The sequence below is a fragment of the Corvus kubaryi genome, unplaced genomic scaffold, assembly GCF_017639235.1.
Source record: "Corvus kubaryi isolate FWS band 111438036 unplaced genomic scaffold, C.kubaryi_AGA036_p1.0 67, whole genome shotgun sequence".
NCBI lineage: Eukaryota > Metazoa > Chordata > Aves > Passeriformes > Corvidae > Corvus > Corvus kubaryi.
The window spans coordinates 6,511,607-6,535,600 of record NW_024582055.1 but is presented as its reverse complement, the minus strand read 5'-3'; the positions used below and the strand labels follow the sequence as shown (position 1 = coordinate 6,535,600).

Sequence of the window (23,994 nt, the reverse complement as noted above, 5' to 3'; positions counted from 1 at the left end):
ACAAGGTTTTAGTTACTATACAGGTGAGATTCCCCCCTCCCCTGCCATTACTCAAATTTTTTCATTCCCATTTTATTCAATTGTAAAATATTTCAAGAGTTTCAAATAAATATGATTTTCCCATTTGATTTCAAAACTTTTGGTAGTTGTATTGTAAAATAGCTGTAGCATTTACTGCAGAGCTGTCAGCATTTCAGAGAGAAATTATTTTTTCATTACATAAAGTTTAAATAGTAAATAGTTTGGGACAAAAAAAAGCTGTAATGATATTAACAGTATGTCTCCCTTCTACACTCAGGTCAGTTTAAAAAGCTGAAGTGCTTCTTTCCTGTTAAAAAAAAATGGAAAGAAGGAAAGAATTGAAAGGCATAAAAATTCAGTATTTTTTATTTTGTCCTACCATTTTCTCAGTGGTTTGGTCTCTAACTGCAGTGGCCATTACAAGCCCACAGAAATCCAAAGGAGAAATGCATCACTCTGGCTTTTTATAAAGACAGAGTCACTTTTTGAGGTAAAACAACTGTTTTATCTGCTTCCTCCTCCTTTGCCCCCTTCCTGTGTAAACAGCATCCAGGCATTATTGTTAACTCAGATTTTAGCATGCTTTGATATGGGATTAAAGACCAGGACCATAATGAAAAGATAAAAATAAAGCTGCTTTAATGACTTGGACACCAAGGTCCAATTTCTTCAAGTGACTTCATGAGGGAGGAGTTTATGTTGAGAGAGTTTCACTGGACTATTCAGAGTCCAACTCACTTTTGTCTCCTTGACTGGTAAAAAGGCAGCTGTGGCATGTAAACACACACACACTGAGTTTTCTCTTACTAAGGAGTTGTGGCACCTGAGACAGGAAAACAGCTGCTGCATTCACATTTGGTCTGGAAAAGGAAAAATACCCTTCTGACTCCTGCCTTTAAAATTTGCACTATTTTATAAACCTAAGTATTGTTCTTTTTGTCTTTCAGCTTTTTATAATTAACAAGAAAATTGAAATAGCTCTAAGTTCCAAAGAACCCATTTTTCCTGACTATAAAGAAAGTATTGAATCAAAGGTAGACAGTCACACTCATCCATCTTACATTAACTAAATCTATACATGCATACACCTTTTTTAAGTTTTACATTCATTCACTTATATATGGAAATAGTTACTTTTGGAAGTAATATTATATAAATTTTAGTTTATATTAACACACATAAATATCAAAGATTCTTGCAGTGCAATAAATGCTTGCTTCAGTGAGCAGTTTATAACTAGTTTGCATTTTAAAAATCAGTGTTAACCTAAACCTAACCTAAACAGTTTAACCTGCTTGCACAGACACCCAAGGCAGTCAGCAGCTGTCAGGATTGTGTGATTGCATGGACAGCTCTGAACAGCCTTTCCTCTTCTTCACACCTAGGAATCACTTTCCCTCCAATAACTATTGTAGAAAAGGTCTTTCCCTCTGAAAACATCCAGGCAATGGAGAAAACAAAATTATTCCGTGTAGAGGGCTCTAGTTTGTCTTGCTGCATGATACTTCAATTTTCTCTTCACTGTTTTACCACAATAGTACAGGAATACAAAATGTGATAAAACAATAATTCTGGTAGCATTTCACTTTTCTCTCCCTTGTTCCTTGATTTCTGAGGTGAAGAACGGAAAATCTCTACCCCTCTTTTTATGATTTTCTTGTAGCTTAAGGGAGACAGAGGGGAGAGTAATTATTCTCTACTTGCACTCCATATTTTCCACTGTGTCACTTATGGTCTGGGGTTTGTGCATTCTCTTTAGTACAAGCTTGTCAAAAGATGTATCTCCAAGATTTAAATACGAAGGGAAAATATTAGAAAGTGTCAGCACGTCTGGCTGCTGCTGTCCTGCAGCAAATGAATGGTGAATTCTAGTGAGTGGAAGTTGTCTTAATTCCTAAGTCTGTGTTTGTGAGCTTGAAGGGGCTGAATACCAAAGCAGTGTGTTAGCTAGTAAGTGGGAATCTCAGATTTTTCCTCAAATTCCATCAGACCCTTATGGAATGGACAAGGATCTTCCCATATACTTCAGCTTTCTTCCAGGTAAATCATCTGGAATGCTATTTGCCCTCACAGGTTTCATCCTCTTACAACCCAAGAAGACAACTGTTAGTTAAACACTTAGTTAAACTAAGTTAACAGTTAGTTAAACTGTTCCGTCCTTACTTCACAGAAGCAGAGATTATCCTTACTTTACCAAAGCTAGAGGAAACAGACATGCAATTTCACATTCTGGAACTTGAAAGTTAAAACCCAGACTGTTTCCAGAACTTTTTTCTAAAGACGAGTTATCAAGTGGGAAAGAAAAGCCCAGACCAGGACTTCTACCTAAATAATACAGTAGAATGACTCATTTTGATAAAAAAAGTAGTGAAATACACTTAATAACTCATCACTCTCTGATTAAACTCCGTCAAAGACAATTAGTTCCTGTTCTATCACTAATGGTTATGCCAAAAAGATGCTTCTATAACTTGATGAACTCTGGAGTTTTTCTCTGAACAGGACAGACTAAACAGTATCTTCATATGACTCTTGAAAAGCCAAATATTTTATCCAACACTTGTTTCAACAGTATCATTTCCCTCTGCATCTCTGAAATCCTACAAAGTACTCACAGGGCTTTGAACTGGAATTTCCATTAAAAAAGGGGAACTTTTCTATCTACTCAGCATGGACAATGTTCTAGAACCCTCCTGGGAGGAGCTAACACAGGTAGACTAACGAGGTGGACCTGTTTGATCAACTTTTTCATCCCTCTCTACAACCTGATCTTCTCAATTGCTTTATTTTCTTAATTACTACTTAATTTCTTGTGGTTTGAGTTATCTGGTTAATTTCTAACATAGGGGTGTGTGTGGGTAGGATTAATAATGTTGGGGAGTTTCCTCTCTGAAAATGCAGACTGGAAATAGCTGATCATAGCTAAGAGGTGAAAGGATAGTCCTGTCATAAAGCACCAATTGTGAAACTTGTCAAAACTCTCATGACATAACCTCTGTGTGTCACTACACTTTTTAAAAGCGATTCAGATTAAGCACCACCAAACTGACTGAAAATGATGAAATCTGAAGTCTCTTGAGCTTCCACCTCTCGTACAAAAGGCTGCTATTAGAACATGACTTAAAAGCCTGCGCGAAGCTGTGGCCTGTCAAGTTTCTCAAATGCAGCAAGATCCTGCGGCAGAAAAACTTAAAATGTGACATTTCTATGGAATCTTTGCTAGATCAGCTATACCTTGACTGACCACACACCTGTTGGCTACTCTCTAGTTCATGCTCACAGTATTTTAAGTTTGGGAAGCTCATTAGGAAAAGTAATACAGACCAATGTTGTTCAGATGAGATTCTAGCAAAGCCCGTGGCAAAACAACCCAGGAATTTCACAGCAGATTTCAGAATTAGAGGCATTTAAGCCTGAAGACATGAATCAATGAGTGTAAATCAGTGAGTTTAGGAACCACATTTACAGAGGCTCTAAGAAAATGTAATTTGTGAAACACAGAGAGCAGGTCTGGCTTGGGAACAGGCTGTACCTGCTTTGTGTGCTGCCAAATGGCTGCAGCAGCAGAACCTTCTCATGATCACAGTTTCTGTTTCAAAGTGCTGCATTACTAAGAAGATTAGGATTTGACAAAAATGAATGGATTGCTCCTATAAGTGGGTCGGAATGTACTGAAATTCCGAGGGCATTGCCTTTTAAAGAAGCCAAAAGTAGTGTCATGTAAGGGTATTAACTGAATGATTGCATTAACGCCTTTAATTGCTTGTGTTCATTTTTGTGCCCCAAAAAGTGAAAACTAGGATAAGTCTAATAATTTTTCAGTAAGAAAAGCCTTTCTTAAAAGGAGATTGCCAAAGATATGTTCTTAGACAGATGTTCTAGACAGAGCCTATTACCAGATGAATTAGGCTGTGCCTAATGTTAGAAAGAATCTTGTAAACACACAGAGAACTGTCACAACATGACTCCCCTTTGCATTAAGAATGGTCTTTTCAGAGCAAGGCACACCAGCTAAGTAGTGGGAAAGCTGCACAGTTACTAACGCCATTGTACTTTTTCAGTAAAAGCCTGTCTTTGGTCTGCTTACTTTCCTCAAAAATTCAATTTGCTGCGTCTTTGTTCCTGTTTCTTTCTCTACCTCCTGCCTTTCCAGTTAATTAAAGTTCTAAAAGATACTCGTAAACATAAAAAGGGACTGCCAGGATGTCACATGCTTTCAGGGTATTTTGTTCCAGTTTGGAAGTGAAGAGAAGGGGCTTCCTATCTTGCTGTTTAATAACTGTAACTATATTTGGTATTTTGTCTTCCTAGGGAAGAAGCAGTGGCCGCTCATTATCGCTTCCTGGGAGACCTTCTTCATTCATTCCTCGAGCCATGTCTCCTACTTCTCCTCTTGTATTTCAGCCTGCCCCTGATTACTTCAGCAAGCCAGATGCAGCAGCTGACAAGCCTGGCAAGAGACTGACTCCCTGGGAAGCAGCGGCCAGATCTCCCCTTGGCCTAGTGGATGAAGCTTTTGGCCCCCAAAGTATGCAGGAATCCATTGCTGCTAACGTGGTATCAGCTGCTCGCAGGAAAACACTTCCTGAGCCACCAGATGAATGGAAACTTAAAGTTTCTTATGAGGCTCCAGCCCCGAGTGGTAGCGTAGCCTTACTAGGAGGGAAGCAATCGGGGGTTCTATCACCCCAAAAAAGCTCCCTGTCTGCCCCAAATGTCCCTGCCCAGGCTGGCCCTAAGCTGCAGTATCCCTACTGCACTCAGCGCTCCAGAACAGATCCTGATATAATGTCCATGGATTCCAGGTCTGACTATTGCTTGTCAACAGCTGATTCAAACTACAATCCACAGCCAAGGGGATGGAGGCATCCAACATGAGCAGCTGAAGGGCCTAGTGCATTTTCCCTTCCTCCAGCTTAACAAGCCCTAAGATTTGAGTTGGAGAAGGAAAGTTTCTTGCTGGCCTGGCAATCTCTGAAGTAAAAAATGAGGAGACGAAATTGAATGGAGCACAGTTTTCACATGACTGCAATGCTAGCAGCCTCTAGAATAGACTCAGTTTTACACCTAAGATTGTTCTGTTTGTCAAAAGGCAAAAATACGCATTTCTTGGGGTGAGGGGGGAGATGAAAGTGGGGCATTCCATGTACTCGATGCAAAAATCTAGCAAGGAAGTAGAAAGTGACAGCAAAGATGCTTGCAGTTAAGCTAATGTGAAAAAAAAAAAAGTAAAATAAGGGCATTTTAAACCCAAGAAGTATTTTACAGGATCTTGTAGGTTTTCTGAGTGTGTTTGACATGGATTCCAAGTTACTAAATATAGTCAGAATTGCAAAAGGTATAATGGAAGTGGAAGACTTTGAAGCACTGACTTATTTGCCATATGGTTTTTTACTACATTTCTATAATGAGCTAAGAGGGTAAATCAGTGAATATCTTTACTGTAGCAACACTTAAAATACATCTGTGGCAATGGTACCTGAATCGCCACAATATGTAGATACAGGAAATCATACACAGTCACTCATTTCAGATGGATTTCAAGATAGTTTCAATGAAGTTTTACATCTTGTAATTTATCTGAAAACACCAGGAAGAAAGGCATTGTTAATAGAGATCAATACCATGATACTTGGACAACAAAAGAGATGAGGAGTGTATTTAAACTGGATTGCAAGTAATTTTCGTAATAAACTATCAAACATGTCATAGGCTGAACAGCCTTTATTTCTCTGTGAAATGAATTCTTTCCTGAGCATTTACTGCTCCAATGCCTGATAATCTGATTGGCTGGGCAGTTATTCATGTTTCTAAGGTAGCTCAATGTTTAGAAAGCTTTTGAGTTGTATCCTCAGTTAGGAAGACATAGATAAGTTGTCTGTCAAGGACAGTTCCTGCTCTATGTAGAAATTTGTATGTGACAGAGGGTTTCTGACATGTAGTACACAGTGCGAGTCTAGGAGCAAATATTTGGGTGGTTGGCTATACCTAAGTGATGTTGATGGCTCTGAAGGGATGGTGGATGATTTTTGCTGGTGAGACATACCTTGCATTTACAGCTTATTTAAACAATAGAATTATGTGGCTAAAAATGTATGTACTCCAAGCTTCCTGGGTAGTTTAGATGTTGCTAAAGCATTAAATGAACACCCCAAGTTTTACAAAGTGCTGTCAATCATCCTTATTTTGTGGGGAATTCTTGAAGGATCTGTCAAGCGCAGTCATTACTGCAGAAGCACTTTTAACTATCCTTAGTTTCAGTAAGGTTGTCACTGGGAGTGAAGGGATTAGATTGGAAAGAACTAAAACATATATGCAGCAAGAAAAAATACATTACAAAACATTCCCATCGACAAAGAATTTTCACTTATAGCAATTATAAAATATAATTGGTACAAAGGAAAAAGGAAAATTAAATCCAAGTTCAGTTGAGCTGGAACTTCCTGTAAAAGCAAATAATTACATGAAAAACATAGCTTTAATGAGTTTAAGTTGGCAGAAATTCTGTAGCCAAGCAGAGGTCTCCCTGAAATACAACTGATCCTTCTGACCAGTCAGGAAATGAAGATATGAGAGTGGTAAACCTTTAGAATAGGATCATATTGCTATAGCACTTTACAGATTTATTTCACAATATGAATTTGCAAAAAAAAGGTGATTTAGAAAAATTACATGAACAAGGCTGCCATGATATGCCTGAAAATGAGCTTTGCACCTCAGAGTTATACAAGTACATAATCAGAATAAATTTTCCTGCCACACAGGCAAAAATATATGTTTCTCTGCAGAGTCCCTTAATGTCCCCTTTTATCACAATTGGGAATATTCCACCAATGGGACTGTGGAAGTCCCCTTATCCTTGAGGGCTTATCCTCAGATCTAACCCTATTGCCTTGGAAGTACATGCCAAATCTTCACTTAATTTCAGTTAAATTATAAATAAAATTGAAATTCAGTGAAATTTATCATTCAAGGTCATCAAGGCCTTAACCATTTAATAAATACCAGTGCGTATGCATTTCACAGAAGACCTACATTCTGAAAAGTGCATACCTCTCACATATTTTGCTGACCTGTGGTCCATATTACCATAACAAAACAAGTCCCTGTTTTCAGGTCAAGTTCAGGTTTCTGTTTTAAACTGTTTCCTTTACATCATTAAACAGAAAACCAGATTAATGAGTTTGCAGTGAGGCATATTTTTACCCAACACCATTATTTCATTTCTAAGAATTGGACATCTAACTTTTACATTCCCATTGAAACTAGCGCTGTGAATTCTGAGGTCATGCATCTACCAGAAGCTAATGTGTGCTTAATTTTAAGAAACATGCAATTAAAAATTGCCAAAAGTGGTTTTAAATTTTGATATGGCAAAAAAAAATCATGATACAAAGTGACCTTGGAAAGGCTTTAATGCTGTGATCACATAGCATTATGAGAAAACTTTCTATAGGATGAAGCCCTAATTCCCCACCCCAAGCATGCAACAAACATGGAAGTAAAGAGTTTCAGACAGAATAATTGACTTTCTGTCAAACCCCCTAGAACAAAAAAAGTGCAGCCTTACAATTTCATTCTATTCACAAGTAGGAATTAATCACTGAGTACTTCCATGAACATGAGAATTCCTGACGCTGAGTTTCATATGGCTTTGTATCTTACCATAGATTCATTTGGGTGTTTACCACGACCTACTCCAGATTCTTTTTTTCCTCCTGCTGACAATTTCCTAGCTCTCTTTCCCATGTGGATTGTCCCATATCTAATATGGAATAAGTTCCCACTGCGGCATTTCCCTCAATAGCAACACTGGTAAGTGGATCTGGCCTCCCTGATGCCGTCTATTTTTACAAAGTCTGCGGGCAATGGATTGTCTCTGAGATCTGTTCCTCTGCCACAGAGAAATGGGACTAACAAACATTTTTGAAGTTATTAATGGGAGGGTAGACATGAGGGCAGGCATGCAGACAGATCACATAGCCTTGTTTAGAAGGAAATCAGGCTAAATCCAGATTGAGACCATGTAGGGATTTCAAAGAAAGCAGCAGGCCCGGACCAGTAAATGAAATATTAATGCATCAGAGCTTTAGAAGGACCCCACAGCATGTTCCACTTTCTGCTCTTCACCCCATTCCTCCACTAGCAAAGCATCTTTCTATCAAATAGTTGTGACTGATGTGTGAGAGTTCTGAATATATTAATGCAAGTATTTCTCACATTTGCTTTTGAATGCACAGATCTGCTCAGTAAATGTGAAGAAAAACTTCTCATGATATTTTAAATCTTTGGCTTTGTGCTCACCCTCAGAGATGTCTCTGTTAACATACAGAGCATTTGAATACACAATATAACTGAAAACTTAGTTTCTTTAGTTATGTTAGATGATTATGTTCACAACTCTTGTTCATAGTTTGTTTTCATTTTGGTTTGCTTTAACACAACCAAATATCTATTCACACTGCATTTCTGCCTAGTAGCAAGAGACTGTGTTATCTTTATAAAAGACTTTTCACTTCTAAAGACTTTTGCTCACTGCAAAGGACACTTTATTTGACAGTGCATGCCAGCAATGTAAATTGTATCACATAATAAAGTGATTTGACCAATCAGATGAGAAACACAATTTTGTTTTCCCTAAATTCTTGTCTGTTTGTTTAAATAATCTGAACCCAAGTAAAGCCTAATCTCATTTTTTCTGCACCATTTTTAGATTCACTGACTTTGCCTGTCAGTGACCTCGTGCTGGTTGAGCTTCTAGAAGCTTAAATCAGCATCAGGTCAAAAGACAACTTACCAAATTTAGTGGAATTTCATTTCCATACTGACTAAGCAGAGGAAGGAAACACAGTGAAGTACAATCTACCCAGGTTAAATAATACAATCAGAACTGTTTTTATTGATTGAACATTTTCATCCCAACCATAAAAATCTGCAACTAAAATCTACTTATTGTAGTCACTTGCCTACTTTACTTGCACCTAACCCTCTGTTTGCTGTACTCTCTTGTTGTTCATTGTCATTTGAAACATACTGTTCAAACGTGAAATAAATATTGTGAATAAATTGTGAACCCAGTCTTTACACTATGCAGGCCACTTGGATAAATAGCTCTTAAGGAAATAAGGATGGCATAAACAATCTATCTGTGGAAAGCCAGATCAGATTTTCACTATTGACATGAAATGAATCCCAAAGCAGTTTTTGCATTTGTAAAGCAAGCAGGATTTTGTCCCCAGTACAAGAAAAGTGATTGATGCACGTAAAACTTGGGGAACTGAAAAAGCTCCACAACAGCATTTTAAGAGCTTTGCTCTACAAAGGATTTACAAGGTTATAAGAGACTCACTACCATTCCTTTCCATGGCTACATTTTCATTCTTCTTTGGTAAGTCCTTAAATACATCGTATAGAAAGCAAGCATAAGCCAGATTCACAGTTTAACATAACTCCCTTGGCTTCAGTAATTCACAACAGATTAAAAATCTTTCTGCCAGGCAGTCACAGGTTTTGTAGGATGTTTCACTCTTCAGAGAATGTACTCTGGGTTTCTCGGAATGCCCTCGATTTCCTGGTGCATTCATCAATGCTTACGAGCATTTAAAAGGACTCCAGTGTGGCAGACTGCTCCCTTACTGAATGTGAGGCTGGTGCAATGAGGAATTTTAAGTCCAGAAAGGTGGATTTTTCCAGGCCAGCGTCTGGTTTTCCTCAAACGGAATACTTGTGCTCTGAAATTGTTCCCTGGATATATTATTGGACCTTAAAAAGAAGCCTTGTGTTGCTGCTGACTCAGAAACAGCACTCAAGAAGCTGGAAAATATTTGGTGTTTTTTCACACATTTTCAGTCCTAAAAAAGGACTCAAGTACTTCACATTCAAAACAAAATGACCTCGGGAGTGTTTGTGTGCATGCACACAAACTTGTGGGAATTTCTTGTGCAGAAAGAAAGGTAATGGTTAATTAACAGATGTTAATGGAGAACTAGGAGAACATACTGTGCTGCACTGCAGTTCAAACAGCTGGAAGGTTACAACACACTGGCACACATATAGGAAAGAAGGTGTTGATAAACCTCTAGATCTAATTTTATCTTTAAAGTAAGTCAAAATCCAAGGGTAATTTTGTCTAAATACTGCAGAGGTTCATGACTACTTTTTTTCCCTATAAATAAGGAAACCAAAGGAAGGAGGTGCTAATTGCTGGACAAACATTGTTGCATGTTGTAAATATTTTTTTGCTGTAGACAAGCAGAGTTTGCCCAAGACAAAAATGGAAAATAAGAAGCTTTACAGAATTCTAAATCAGAATGATAGATGTATTGGTATTATTTTCCCAGCATGACCAACCTCACTGAACTGTGGCAGCTATTAAACAATTGCCACACTTCAATATTATTAACAATTTGCTAAGCCATCTTAGTTTGAATCAGTCACTTCCTACTAGCAGTGAATGCACTTGAGTTTAGTCTCAGAAAGTCAGTAATTTTTGAAAAACAAGAATCAACATAAAGTCAGCATATTCTTAGCTCTGTGGTATTTCTGATGTTTGTTTCTGGGGTTTTTTTTTCTAACAGAAAAGCTTATAAGCATAAACACAATAGTTTCCATCAGGTGTTCATCAACTCTGATTTTTAGGTAAGTTCAAGAGAGTTTCTATTTAAAAGCAAATATTTTGCCTATAAAACAGGTTGTATACAAACACGGGACTTATATTGAAACTCCCTAGTGAATTACTTTTATGCAAAAAAGAATAGTTTAAAGAAGATGAGCAATACTGGTAACTTTTATAGTTTCCAAGTAATTTCCCACCATGAATCCACATAACTACATGGGTTTTGTGAAGGAAGATTATTTTCTCCACTATGTCTGTGGAGTTCACCATTCTTTACTTTCTCTGGCAGTTTAAAACCCCAAGAGATTTTCCATGTGGCAATAAAATAAAAAGATTAGTGTAGAAATTAATAAATCTTCCTACTGAATCAATATGCCCTGAGAAAACCTCCATTTCAGAGAAACACGAAGAACAAACCAAGGCAACAAAACTCCTTTGACCACGTGGAGCAAAATCCTGATCCCAGATAAGTCAACGGGAGCTTGACTAATTTACCACTTATGCCAGCAGGGCAAGGACTTCACCTCACACAGAAATGTGCAGCACCACAAAACACAGCAAATTTACAAGCACTGAACTGGTGTCATCAGTTCTGTAGATTTTTGTAGCCTGTAGAATTTAAAAATGTGATTGACAAAACAATAAGGCATTCATCAGATTTTGTAATAGCATCTCCCATTAGGAACTTCCTCATTTTGATGTGCACAAGTATAGAGAGTTATCTCAGCTGGGACTCTGCTGAGGCTCAAGTTGCTGTCTTGGCCTTCTGTATAACCAATGTGGAGGGGCATTCTTAAAAAGAAATTAACTCCACCCCCAAATAAATGCCTCAATAGGTGGACTGGATCCCAGGACCCCAGGCATGGACTTACACCACTCCAAACTCACCTAGGCTTGCAGAGGTCTGTTTGGATAATTCTGTACTTGAGGAATGGATCATCAACAGACCAGGTAATACACCCAAGGACAGTGAAGAGATGATTGTTGTTATTTTGGGAGGCATAAAGTAAGTTCTGGAAGTTTAGGCAGATGCTTTTTCAAAATCAACTTGGAGGTTTCGCAAAGGAACAGATCACCGCTCATCTCTTCCTACATTTAATAAGTTGCTGTTTACCCTGCAGAATTAGATACAGATCACCGTGGTTTGGATGTTTATTACTGAAGTTAGATGTGACTCCTCTACATGTAACCTCAAATGAACAGCAGTATGAATACAGGTTTGGAGAGCAGCAATCCAAACAAATAACATTCAGACAGTAGCAACAGTAGCTTTATTTTTCCTTGTGACCTTTATAATAATTTCTACTTCTCTGACTGCTCTGCCATAAACTGTGTACTGGAGGGCAGAGAACACAAAAGTGCTTAGGACTAAGTTCACAACTACAATGAAGATTATGGGCACTTCCAAGGCACATGGTAATCCTTTTTCCCCTCAGATAATAATTTGATTGTTTGTGCCTTTCATATTTATTACTTTCCTGTTTTAAATTCTTGCCATTATTCACGATTTCCCTTTCAGATATTACGGTACCTATGAAATGCATTATACTTTTTGACACAACATATAATCCTCCTGAAAAAGCATAGTTAAACTCAAGAACAGGCAGTACATTATATTGAACACTCACCTACATATACACAGAATGTTCACAGGCCACTGAAGACGTGAGGTAGGCAGCGAGCAAGAGGGAAAAAATAAAATCATGTTTTACCAGTAAAGCAGAAGGATTCTATTACATCAGACGGTAGGACACCGTAGGTTTCCAAACTTCTATTTCCCTCTGCATTTTAGGGACTGGTGCAACCTCTGGAACAAGGACAGTCAGTTTCTCACTAAACACTTCAAGCTTACTTATCCAATATTATCAGGTTTATTGCTCTAAAGTTTTGCGAGCCCAAAACAAGACAAGCACTTTGACTAAGCCTAGTGCTGTCCAACAGAGGGCAACGGTACACAGTCCATATAATCCATACTATTTGCTCTCCCTGACAAAGCCTCTGTTTCAACAGAGAAGCTGTGGTACAGTTAGAGATCTGTCAGGACACCAGACACCAAACAGTGTCATTATCAGCACGTCCACTGGAACTCAAATGCCATAAAACTTTACAGTTTGAGCTAAATCAGATGGTATAGGAGGCATTCATGCAGCACTATTTAATGTGTCCCACATAGATGTTAGTTAATTACTCCTGACCTCAGCAGCACGGGGTGGACCGACGTCATTACCTCATCTTAAAAACGGAAGAGAACACGGCAATGGAAAGAACACGTGCACTGCCCAAGGCTGTTGGGACAAGGGCAATGCTGCACTTGGACGTGCACATTCCTGGCTTTTACCTTCACCTATAATCCACTGGCTATTTATAGCAGTCAGGCATACTTCACAACCAGCACAATTACATTCTTACAGCTCAGAAAAGGAGTAGGAAGGAAGCTTCAGGTCCTTTGAAGAAACACACTACTAATTCCAGACACAGATCAAATTATGACCCAGTCTGGCAGACAAAATTCACCAAATCCCATGACAGAGAATGTAAGGCTTTGGAGTTGTTTACTCATGGTAACCACAGCTGAGTGAACAGAGATTAACCTCCAAGGGCAGTAGAAGGATTAGTTTAAAATACCAGAATTAAAGGGGAGTCCACATTTGCTTACTATAATGGAAGCCCCTGTTTTCTCCCATGTCACCATGCTAGTCTCACCTAAATTCTGTAATAAAGCAAACAAAAACTATCCAAATGAACCAAATCTTAAGCTCCTGTTAAATCATGAGCCTCCCCATGAGCCATTGACAAATCATCACTGACAATGTCTTCGATCTGATGTCTGTTACTAAGGAGCACAGGTTGTTTCTGTATCTGTCTGAACAGTAATGTAAAACATACACTCAGCTGCTACCAAGGGGATCAACCCTGCCGCTAAAGGGAAAAAAATGGCACAGACATACTCAAAGGCACCAGATCAAGGCAGGTTTCTATCAGGAGTCACTTCCATTAATCTGGGGGAAAAGGTGACATACATGAAAAATTATGAAAGATGGTGCAAGAGTTTCTCTCCTGCCTCTTTGAAAACGGCTTTAATAAGAAACTGTGATTAATTTCAAAATGAGTGAGCAAAACTAGACCAACTTGCCACTTCTTTCTCAACAAAGTACAGTTAACAATTAACCTCTCCTTCTTAGCAGGTGGCATAACAATAAATGTAGATAAATGTAGTCAGTTTGCTCACAAAGTATTTTTATGAACAAAAAGCTTAAAGAAAAAAATCTGTGCTAATGGATTAGCAATACTAATTCCTGGGAAGAGAAATCTCCTGGAAAAGAGAGATAGCAAGTCAATGAATGGAAAACAGCACAACCACTGCTAAAGAATATTCCTTGAAAGCACGGTAGCAAGGAACAGCCTTCAGATAATGAACAAATGTATAGCCAGTTCATGTGATTACTTGTCCACCAACTCCAGCCAGTTCCATGCAAGATACTGAGGCACATTCTCTGGGGGAAAGAGAAGGAAGTTGGCATAATTAAAATGCACTATGTGCACAGTCAAAAGTCACGCAGACTTTGGTGTTTCCGGCTTCCTTGCCACGCAAGCCCAAGTTACCATCCACTTAAATGACAGTACTAAATAGCTGTTTAAGTTCCAACAGTAAATGCAATTCAGGGGGAAAAGCAAAAAACATTGGATCTATCCTCCCTAATCACCCATCCATGTCTCTTCTTTCCTGTTGCTACAGACCATGGCTATTTGTTCTAAATCAAATGTCGTGGCATAGAGATAAGTATTTCCCTAGGAAAAAACCTTCAACCTTTGTATTTAAGTGTGTACATAATATATTATACATATCTTTTTTTTTCTAGTGCAATAACATTAAAGAATAACTTCTGTCAGAGTTTGGATGAAAGGGAGTCCACAATTCTGGGAAGTTTTGCTCTTCAAAAAGCCCTAAGTCCTGCACCAATGAGTTTTACTCCTGCAGTGTATTCTTGAGGGTGATGGAACTATAAAGACAACTCCAGACCTTTGCCAACAATAGTTTCTTGGTTCTTTTAGTTTCGTTCACTGTTCTAAGCAAAAGAGGAATTTGGGAAAGCAATTAAGCAGCAAATGCTGGCAGCTTCTGTTTGATTTGACAGATAAGCTTTATCTGAATTAAGGCGTATAAAAGTGTTGGTACAGCAAGTGTTACTCCACTGGGCACAATGCCACATTCAGGGCAGCTCAAGTAATGGAGAAATTACTCAGGAGGGTAAAACACACATGTACAACCCCGCAGTGCATTCCCATATAGTGCAAGGAGTTTTAATTCCACATCTGTAGAATATCAAGACTAAGAACGGAAAATATCTATGGCATGGCCGGACTCTTGTAAAGTGGAAAATATGAGATGGTAGGAGTTTTGTTTTCTGCTAATCATCTAGCAAGCCCATTAGTCATGGAATGCTTCTAAACTCAGTGAATCTGAGAAGAAAGAAATAGGAACAACAACATTAAGAGAAAATACAGCACATTTCAGGAGTGAAATATTCCTTCTCCCATTTAAAAATAATTCTTCTTGCAAAGATTGAAGTATGGATCAAAATTTGGTCTTTGATTCTTCATATTAAAGAGTTATGTATTTGAGTTCACAATTATTAGGATGCAGCAAATTACTTAAAAAAAAAAACATTAAAGGGGCAGACTGATGATGGTGTAACCCAGCAAGTATTACTTCCAACACCATTGCTCACATTTGGTAAAGAAAAGTATCCAACCTATTGTGCATATTCCAAATATCCTGTCAAATACATCCTTACTGTGGCAACCTGCTCACTGGGGGATCTTTTCTGTATGACTCCAATAACAGCCAAAGGAAAAAAAAAAGGAAAAAATGCCAAGAATTATTCACAGACTCAGATATTATCCCCAAAATAAGTGCACAGTAGTACAGCAGATGAGGTCTACACAATGAAAACTGCTGCAATATTTTGCACTTCAGAGGGGTCAAAATCATTGGTATATTTGGGGGTATTATGCAGTCGTGAAGTGGCAGTTTTAAAATTTATACTTGCTTAAGTTAATGATACTGTATTCAGTTTCACTGACTAGCAGAGCCTTTTAAATGGGTTTGGAAACAATGTTCATACTTTTGAAAGGTAAGGTCATGCCACATCTTGATGACACAGCAACAAAGAAATGGTAACTCTTATTCACCGCTTTCATGCTAACTTACAAAAAGAACATCTGCTCCACTACAGGCCTTCTACATTTCAGCCATGAAGTATTCCAATTAACTTCAAAGTTAATGGGATCACCAGGAAATACCCAAACACTGGAAATGTCACAAAGCAGAACAGCAACATCGTCAGTACCATTTAGGGGAAATTCACTAAAGATTTCACTAAATTGCTAATAATTTGCACTGGTGAGTGCAGAAATTAGTTCCCTACATATGAGATAGGGAAAAAACTGCCCCAAAATGATAGGGTTTTGTTGTTTTTTGGTGTGTTTTTTGTTTTTTTTTTTTTTTTTTAAGGTTGCAATGGCTCTGAATTTTACAGGTTGGGCTTTAGTTTCTGAAAGAAGAATCTCCGTTTCCACATGGAGACCACTTTGGTGGTGGGTGAAGACCTAACTTTTTCCTCAGCAAAATTAACAGTGACAAGACAGAAAGTCAGAACCTTCTTTGATAATGAAAACACCAAACAGAAAACAAGCTCAGCCAGACAATCACTTTAGAAGTGAGGTCTACATCTCATTCTTTTTACTGGGAAAAAAACCACAACAGCAATACGCCCTGCATCTTCTCTGCTAATACTGAGTATACCTATGAAAAACACCTCAAGAAGGACCTTCACAAATGCCAGAGGCAGACTTAGAGCTTTAGAACTGTCCCCTTACAAATAAATAATCATTCTGCTACTTTATTAAACAAATAATGTCTGAAAGCTTCTAAAACACATCCAGGTGTCCCTGCTTCACAAGCCTCGTTGTTAACTGACACCCAATGCCTATAAGGTCAGCAAATATCGCATGGCTGCAAGGGGAACATCCCTTGCTTTGGTCACCTGACTGTCAGCTGAAGATGACCAGAGTTTATTTGGATGACTCCTTTATTTCTAGTAGCTTCACTATGTAAGGATTTCATTTCTCAGCCAAATTGAAGAGGTCGGCAGAAAAGATGGATCCTTAAGTACTCAATTGTCTAAATGAAACAGATCCATTTTGCACTAAAATTTCTGTCTTTTTTGTATTGTATATTCATTTTCCAAAATACAGCATGTGCTCTTCCAATGACCAATGTAAATTTATTTCTCTTCAGAGGCCAAATAAGGAACTAATTTTCCTTGTACAACTAATACAGAATTAACATCTTGCATATACTTTAAAAGAAAACTCAGTCTGTCCTAAGGGTGAATTGTCCTCAGATTTCTTCACTGGAGAGAACTGACCTCCCAACAGAGGATCTGTTCCCTGAGAATCATCTACGACCAGCTTTTAGCTTGCTCTCTAAGTCTTCACATGTCCTGATTAAAGAGAAACAGCGAGTTACCAAAAAATGTTGGTCCAAGCTTGTGGTTTGGTACCCAGCAATCTCTGCTTCAAAAGTCCTTTTGCCCAGTATCACATTGTGAAGTCTAAAAATAGCCTAGCCTCTATATTTACACTGTTGGATAAGGTAAGTCCCTAAATTCATGTTCAAAGCATGTAAATAAAAATTCTTACTTTGCAGAAGCCCTGAGACCTGAAACAGTAAATGTCTAAATGCCCATCATGTCTTAAAATCAGCCCCCTGCTCTGCAGCCTGAATATAGTGCTGCATATGCAATTTTGGATGCCTAGATTTAGATGCTTTCTAAAAACAGTCTCAATAAAGCTGCTGACAATCTAAAACAGGAATTTAGAGGCCTGCTGCTTTCTCCCAGTTGTATAGGTGCTTTCTAGCTTTTCCAGCCCAAGCGTTTTCCGATGTAGGAATGACAAAATAGGCAGTGGGTTCAGTGTTACACTCAGGACTCAGCTGCAGGTCCCCCCGCACTGAGTGCACGCAGTTTCCACTGACGTTCAAGCGAGCTCTGCATGTGCTAAAGGGGAAATCTTATTTGGCAAGTGACACTACCACACAGCATTGCAATCCACTGAGTACAGAGACAAATCCTGCTTTCATCCTTCTGCAGCAGCAAAGCCACATTAGCTGACACTCCCTTCCCTGAACCAATCGTGGACATATCCTTGTTTTGATTTAAATATGTTCCTGTGCAGGAAGGGCAGAGGACAGTAATTTATTTCCACAGAAAAATATGAGTGCCTATAATGATTAATGGGAACATAATTTTTCATAACACTGGGATACTAAAAAGAGAAAGAAATGTGGGACAAGTTATGTAATGTGTACTTACTGAAATATGCTTCATGTCTCTGAAAGGAGACGTAATTTGCCATCTCTGGAGTGAATGTGAGCTTTGCTACTGAGGGAAACTTCAGCTGCTTTAAATCACAAATCAATTCCCCCTAATTTATTCTAATTTATGGTGAAATATCCTTGTGTATAGCATCAGGAATATGCTGAGGAAGAAGAATCAAAAACTACTACACCCAACACTGCATGACATATTCCCACCTCAAAAAGAACAGTATCATCCCTGTGACACGTAGGCCTAAAACTCAGTGACACCAATGAGTACAGGAGCTGCCTTGCCCAAATCCCCTGAGGATAAAGCAAGGTTAACACAGCTGCCCTGTGTCAGGACTGAAGCTTCCTGCAGACTACGAGATGTTAGTCTGAATCACTTACAAATAGCAACTGTACCCAGAGGAACAAGTGTCTTGGAAAGAAACCACTGTTACCTAGGATGACACTTCTCTTGGAACTGTGCTGAAGTTTCCAGGACAGACTCACTTCAAGTCAAGGGATTAGAAGGCATGTTCACAAAATTTTTCCTCAGGGCAGCACAGAAGTATCACATCATTTCTCTATTTTTCTTGTAAAACAGGATTAGACACTCGTGCACGTCTGCATCAAAACCCAGGATTTTTAGCTGTGGTCTATTGGGGACTGGGACCAGCCTTCAAACTCGTATCATGGTCTTCACAGTGACTTAAGAAAAGGATGCAAAATTATCCATGTTCCTTCTACTGCAAGCTGCCACTTTTCAAAGACAGGGTCTCTTCATCCTTTCTCCATCACGGAAGCATGGACAGAGGCTTCCAGGCAGTGAAGCCAGTGAGGGGCTGTGGGAGCTACTTTCCTCAAGGGGAAAACAGAAAAATGTTTTTCACCTAATGGCTATAATAAAGTGGATGCTGATACAGTCTACGGCATAACAAAATAAGTAACTAGAAGTTATGTTAGATTGTATTCTTCATTTAGACAAAAGAATCTGCCTGGAACATAAATAAACCAGAAGCAAAACAAGTCTACTTCAGAAGATGGTGATCCCTGGACACAATTACTCTTTATATAAAGTTTCTTATTATACAAGAAGGCAGGTTGTCCTTTCTGAAGAACAAAAAATACACATGAATAAGTTCACACCCCAGTAAGCTTACCAGCTGGGGGAAAGAATTAGAGCAAGTGATAAATGAAACCTGAGATTCTAAAGGAATCTTGATATTGATTGTCAAACCAGAAGTCCACTGAAGTTCTACACAGAGGTCCCAGGCAAGATGATGAGCTGTGCAGAGAATGAAACAATGGAGGGAGAAACTGAAATAATACTGAAAACATGCTTGTTTAATACATTCGTTTCAGGAAAAAGTGTTTAAAATAACCAAACCACATAAGCAATGAAACAGGTACTGTGTTAACCTGCTGCAGAGCCCTCCTCGCTGAAGGCAGTGGTTACCATAAGGTATTGTATCAGCCACAGAAATGTTTTCACAGCAGGGCTACCTTTGGCTGGCAGCCAGAACGCCTGTTTTTGAACCAAGGCAAAATGTTGATAACTGTTCTCTTTCTCAAGTGTGGGAAAAAAAGGGAAACATCAAAGTAAGCTTTTCCACCTTATTCATATTGTTGTTTTTTTCTTTTTTAATACAAGGGTATTTTCCTGCCAATTTTTGTCCTATGAAAACACTTGGCCAGCTGATTCCTTCTTGGGTTATTTTATTGACCATTTCCTGCCAGCACAGTTCCTGTGTGTGCACACCACAGTGCTCCTACTTAGCCATAACTCCATCTCAACCTCTGTGCCTTTACACTCACATGGTGCTCTCAGCTTGGCAGACTTATGTTTAATTTAAAATCATTTCAGCATGAAAAGCTATATAAACCACACTTAACAAACGCAGGGCTTGATGGTGCTCATGTTTGGATTTTAAAAAAATAGTCCAAAAACTCTACTTTTTGTTCAAATTTGTTTCTAGCTCCACAACCTTTTATTTGCACCTCAGACCACCTTTCTGCTGAAGCATTCTTGAACTCATACTTCAATTATTCCAGTCTTGCTTTGGAGATGTAACCCCCAGCAATCATTAGACCAAACACACATAAAATTGAACAGGTGTTTACTGGTAGGAGCAGGAGCTTATTTTTCTTTAAACCACAAATTATTTCCCCTCACCCCCATTATTCTTAGCTTTATTTACCAGTGTTTACCATTTTAAGGCTGATTTTAAGTGGTGGCATTTTGCTCTCTTCTTTGTTTATTTTAAAGAGTTCGCACTGTCCTGACTTAAAAACAAGCATATGAACTACAAACCACATATAAAGGAACTCACACTGCTCATAACAAAGTCTTTGTCTTCTCTGAGTTAGTTTCAAACCACCTAATTTATAGAAGTTAGAACAACAAGATACTCACATCATGAGTATTGCCAGCATCACAAGCCAAACTTGTAGCTGCCTTAACAGAGAGAAAATAATTCAGTGCGGATGAAGGCAGCAAGTTGTTTTTTTTTCTGAGTCAGGAACAGCAATGCTGTTAAGATGTCAGTATTTAATCTCAAGTTTTAAAGCTTTTTTTTTTCCTAGCTCCTGTATTCATAAGAATTTGAGTCTTCCAACAGTTTCTTTTCAGAAAATCGAAAATATTTCTGAAGCATTTCAGACAAAAATTATTATGGACTTTCCCCACAACGCAGTTAAAACCACATTCTTTATAAACCATTGTCCAGAAGATGGCTCTTCATTCTGAATGGCTGGATTTGTCAATACAAAGTTAGAAAAATAAAACTAATCCACTGACCTAATCGTATCAGTAGAGCTCATAAAAACAAGATATATAGAGATGTTTGCCTTGGATCTGCATCTTCAAATACTTTAAAAACATACTATGTACTCTACCATTATGAAATGTATTTTGGACTAAAATTTCCCCCTTCACCTTCAAAAACAAAACCCCAAGATACTCTGCCAACTTCCCCAGCAAACAGAAGAAGTTCAACAACTTGGCAGAATAGTCAGTCTTTTCTTTGAACTGCTATTTGGTTTGGAATGCCTCCTCTTCAAATCACAGTGCCACAACAAAAATAACAAAACAAAACTCTCAGGTATCCAAATCCTGTGGTGAAGGCATCTAAATAGATTCACTAGGTATGGAGAAGGAATTTGGAACTGAATGCAGTATGAAAGGGGTTTATTTCCAAACAAACATCCACCTGCCAGAGATGTGCATGCCCTGCAATATTTAAGCAGAAGGGATCTTCTCTTTAAGAGCCCCTTACTCAGACACACTCCATGCTGGTGACACAATGTCAGACTGCGGTGTTGAGGCAAGCAGGGAGAAGACTTGTATCCTTTTGACAGGAGAAAAAAACAACCCCAAAGCATATGTCAGGCTCACAGTGCAGTGGACCACCCACAGAAATGAAAGAGTTTTCAACCAGTGGCCATCAGAACATACACATACTGAAATAAAGCTCCCTGGCCAGCTGCTGGCTCTAATTAAGTCTTTGACAGCACAGGCTGGTGCTTGTGGCCTTAGCCCTGGGGATTAAATCAGGCTGTTGGCTTTGTGCTTTCTTAAAATGCTTGATTTCAACTGGAAATGAAACATGAAAGTGTTAGACAACTGTAAGTAATAAACCTTGAGGAGTCACCCCATATCTGCTGTCCCTGTAGGCCGAATTACAGCCATACCCACACCACCACCCCATTCCCCGGGCTGCTGAGGCAGTATTCCCACTCGCACTGAGCAGCAGGGGCAACACTGTGCCTCCAAAAATGAAGCTCCATCCCCACCTCTGCACAGAAAATGTATTTCCAATGTGTCTGTACTAAATGCAGAAGGATCCCACAGCATGGAAAAGGTGCCACTGAAGAAATGCTCGTATTTTTATAGATTATTTAACTTCAGTCAAACACAGACCAGAGTCTCCAATGAGTTGTACCTACTGAACTATGAATTTCAGTGGGAAGTATTATTTAACAACTAAGATAATTAAACCAGCCTGCCAGCCTGTGAGCAAGGGCAATATTTACCTGTCATCCTCCTTTAGGTCTTCTTCTGTTACAGACAAGGCAGGTAAGACAAGGGAGCTTCTTTTTCTCAGGCTTTTTTGTGAATTGTTACTGGGTCTGATGTGGCAAAGGTAAATCCTACAAAATAAACTATCCTATTTGCTTTAAGAAAACTTGAGGATAATGAGATTACTAAATCATATACTGAATCTTAGGATGTCTTCCTATGGATCCCAGATAAAAAGCTATATTCTTTGGATCCTGAACAGAAAGACAACGGTAACAATATTTTGAAAAGCCTATCAAATTATAGAATATTGTACATTACTGAATACATCAATACCTCAAATGTAATGATCCCTTGCCAGTCTGTCCAATGTAGCTATGGAGAAAGTACCAACCCAGTTTGTAATTGAAATGAAAATACTTCACTCTTCATCTGAAAAAAAAAAAAAAAATCCCTAAGCAAAAATTCAAACTGGATCTATCAAGAAAGAAAAAGGCTTTTTCCACACTTTTCATAGGCAGGGAAGGATATTCCAGGTAACTCTACAGTGGATTTTTTTTTTCGCTCAAACATATTTGAAGTGGAAATAGGGAACCCTGTACTGCCTCTGTCAGACTGCAACACATATTTCATGAAAATTTATGACAACAACATGACTTGGTCTCATTTGCAACACATTTAGGAGACCTAGGCTGAGAATTTAAGTAAAAACAAGATTATAAGTACACTTAGATCTATGGGGGCCAGTTTCATTTGAAAAAAAAAGCAACTGTTGGCAGTTTATCTCTACCTAAAGGATCAGTTTAATTTTAAAAAGCAACTGTTGGCACTTTATGTCTACCTAACATGTCTGTCTAGCTTATTTTTTTGCTCTAGTCAGTTATCTTACAGTAAGTTATACCTCTAAATTGCTGTCTGAAGAACAGAGGGACACAGAATACAGAAACATTAGCTTCATCATTAATTGAACGGCAATTTTGCCATTGTGTAGTAATTACAACCCCCTTTTTACAAACAAATATTGCTCATATTGTGAATTAGACACTACACATATATTAACAGCCTGAATAGTTCATAGATTTAAATTTATGGCATGAAGTTAGGCATAGATGGCAGTCACAGTCCCAGGTTGAATTAAGCACCTGCTAAGAACTGAGGCTTTATTCAGCAAGTAAATTGCAGGAGGGGAGGGGAGGGGAGATTAGGGAGAAATAGTTCAGGATTTTTCCACATGCCAGGTGGGGTGTCCTTTCTGGTCAATTATGCAATTCAGAGGAAGCAGTGTGGTGGGAAAGAACCCACAAGGTGCTTGAAAAGACCAGACCAAAAGGAAAAGTCTTACTTGGTTAAACAAAAACGGCCTAAATAAAGAAGACAGGAAAATGTTTCCCTTGTTACCAGGCTGACTAAACATCCTAGTTTGGCACTAGTCAAGTAGTTCTCATTGACAATCAAGGTTTGATTTTTTGATGATGTCACTGTAATTCTCTCACCTTCCTTAGCTTTTACTTATAATTATGGACATTCTACTGGTCATGTGCATATATGAATGATGTTTCAGCAACCCCATGTATTTTATGGTGCCCTGAACTTCTTTGAGCATTATAAAAGAAAGTAGCATTGAACAGGATCAGTTCTAGTTTTGCAGTCATGACAGATACACATTGTTTATTTCAGCTGCAATGACTTATTGCTTATTACTACTTCAGCTAGTGGCAAAACCTTGACATACTAGTAAGTAGTAAATGAAATTCTAGGGTAGTCACTCTACAAAGCTTTTTAAAGCTCAACTTCAAAATTATAAAATTTATGTACTTTTTATTCTGTCAAATCATTAGTTAATGGGAATTAGAATGGACTAAACATGAGACTATCGCATTTTGGATGCTGTTTGATATTTCCTCCTGGGTTAAACATTTAAGTCAGTGTCAATCAGATGAATGCCCACTTCATAACTGCTTTTGGATATGG

At 38.4% G+C, this 23,994-nt stretch overlaps 1 protein-coding gene across 1 annotated transcript in view; it reads left to right on the top strand.

The window, feature by feature from the left end:
- The window catches only part of SYNPO2 (synaptopodin 2), a 79,093-nt gene extending 69,999 nt beyond the window's left edge, over nucleotides 1-9,094 (top strand). Inside the window, exon 5 of the mRNA XM_042048563.1 lies at nucleotides 4,333-9,094. Coding sequence (XP_041904497.1) covers nucleotides 4,333-4,899 — 567 coding nt within the window. The 3' untranslated portion in view covers nucleotides 4,900-9,094. The remainder of the gene's footprint in view (nucleotides 1-4,332) is intronic.
- The last annotated feature ends 14,900 nt before the right edge of the window (nucleotides 9,095-23,994 follow it).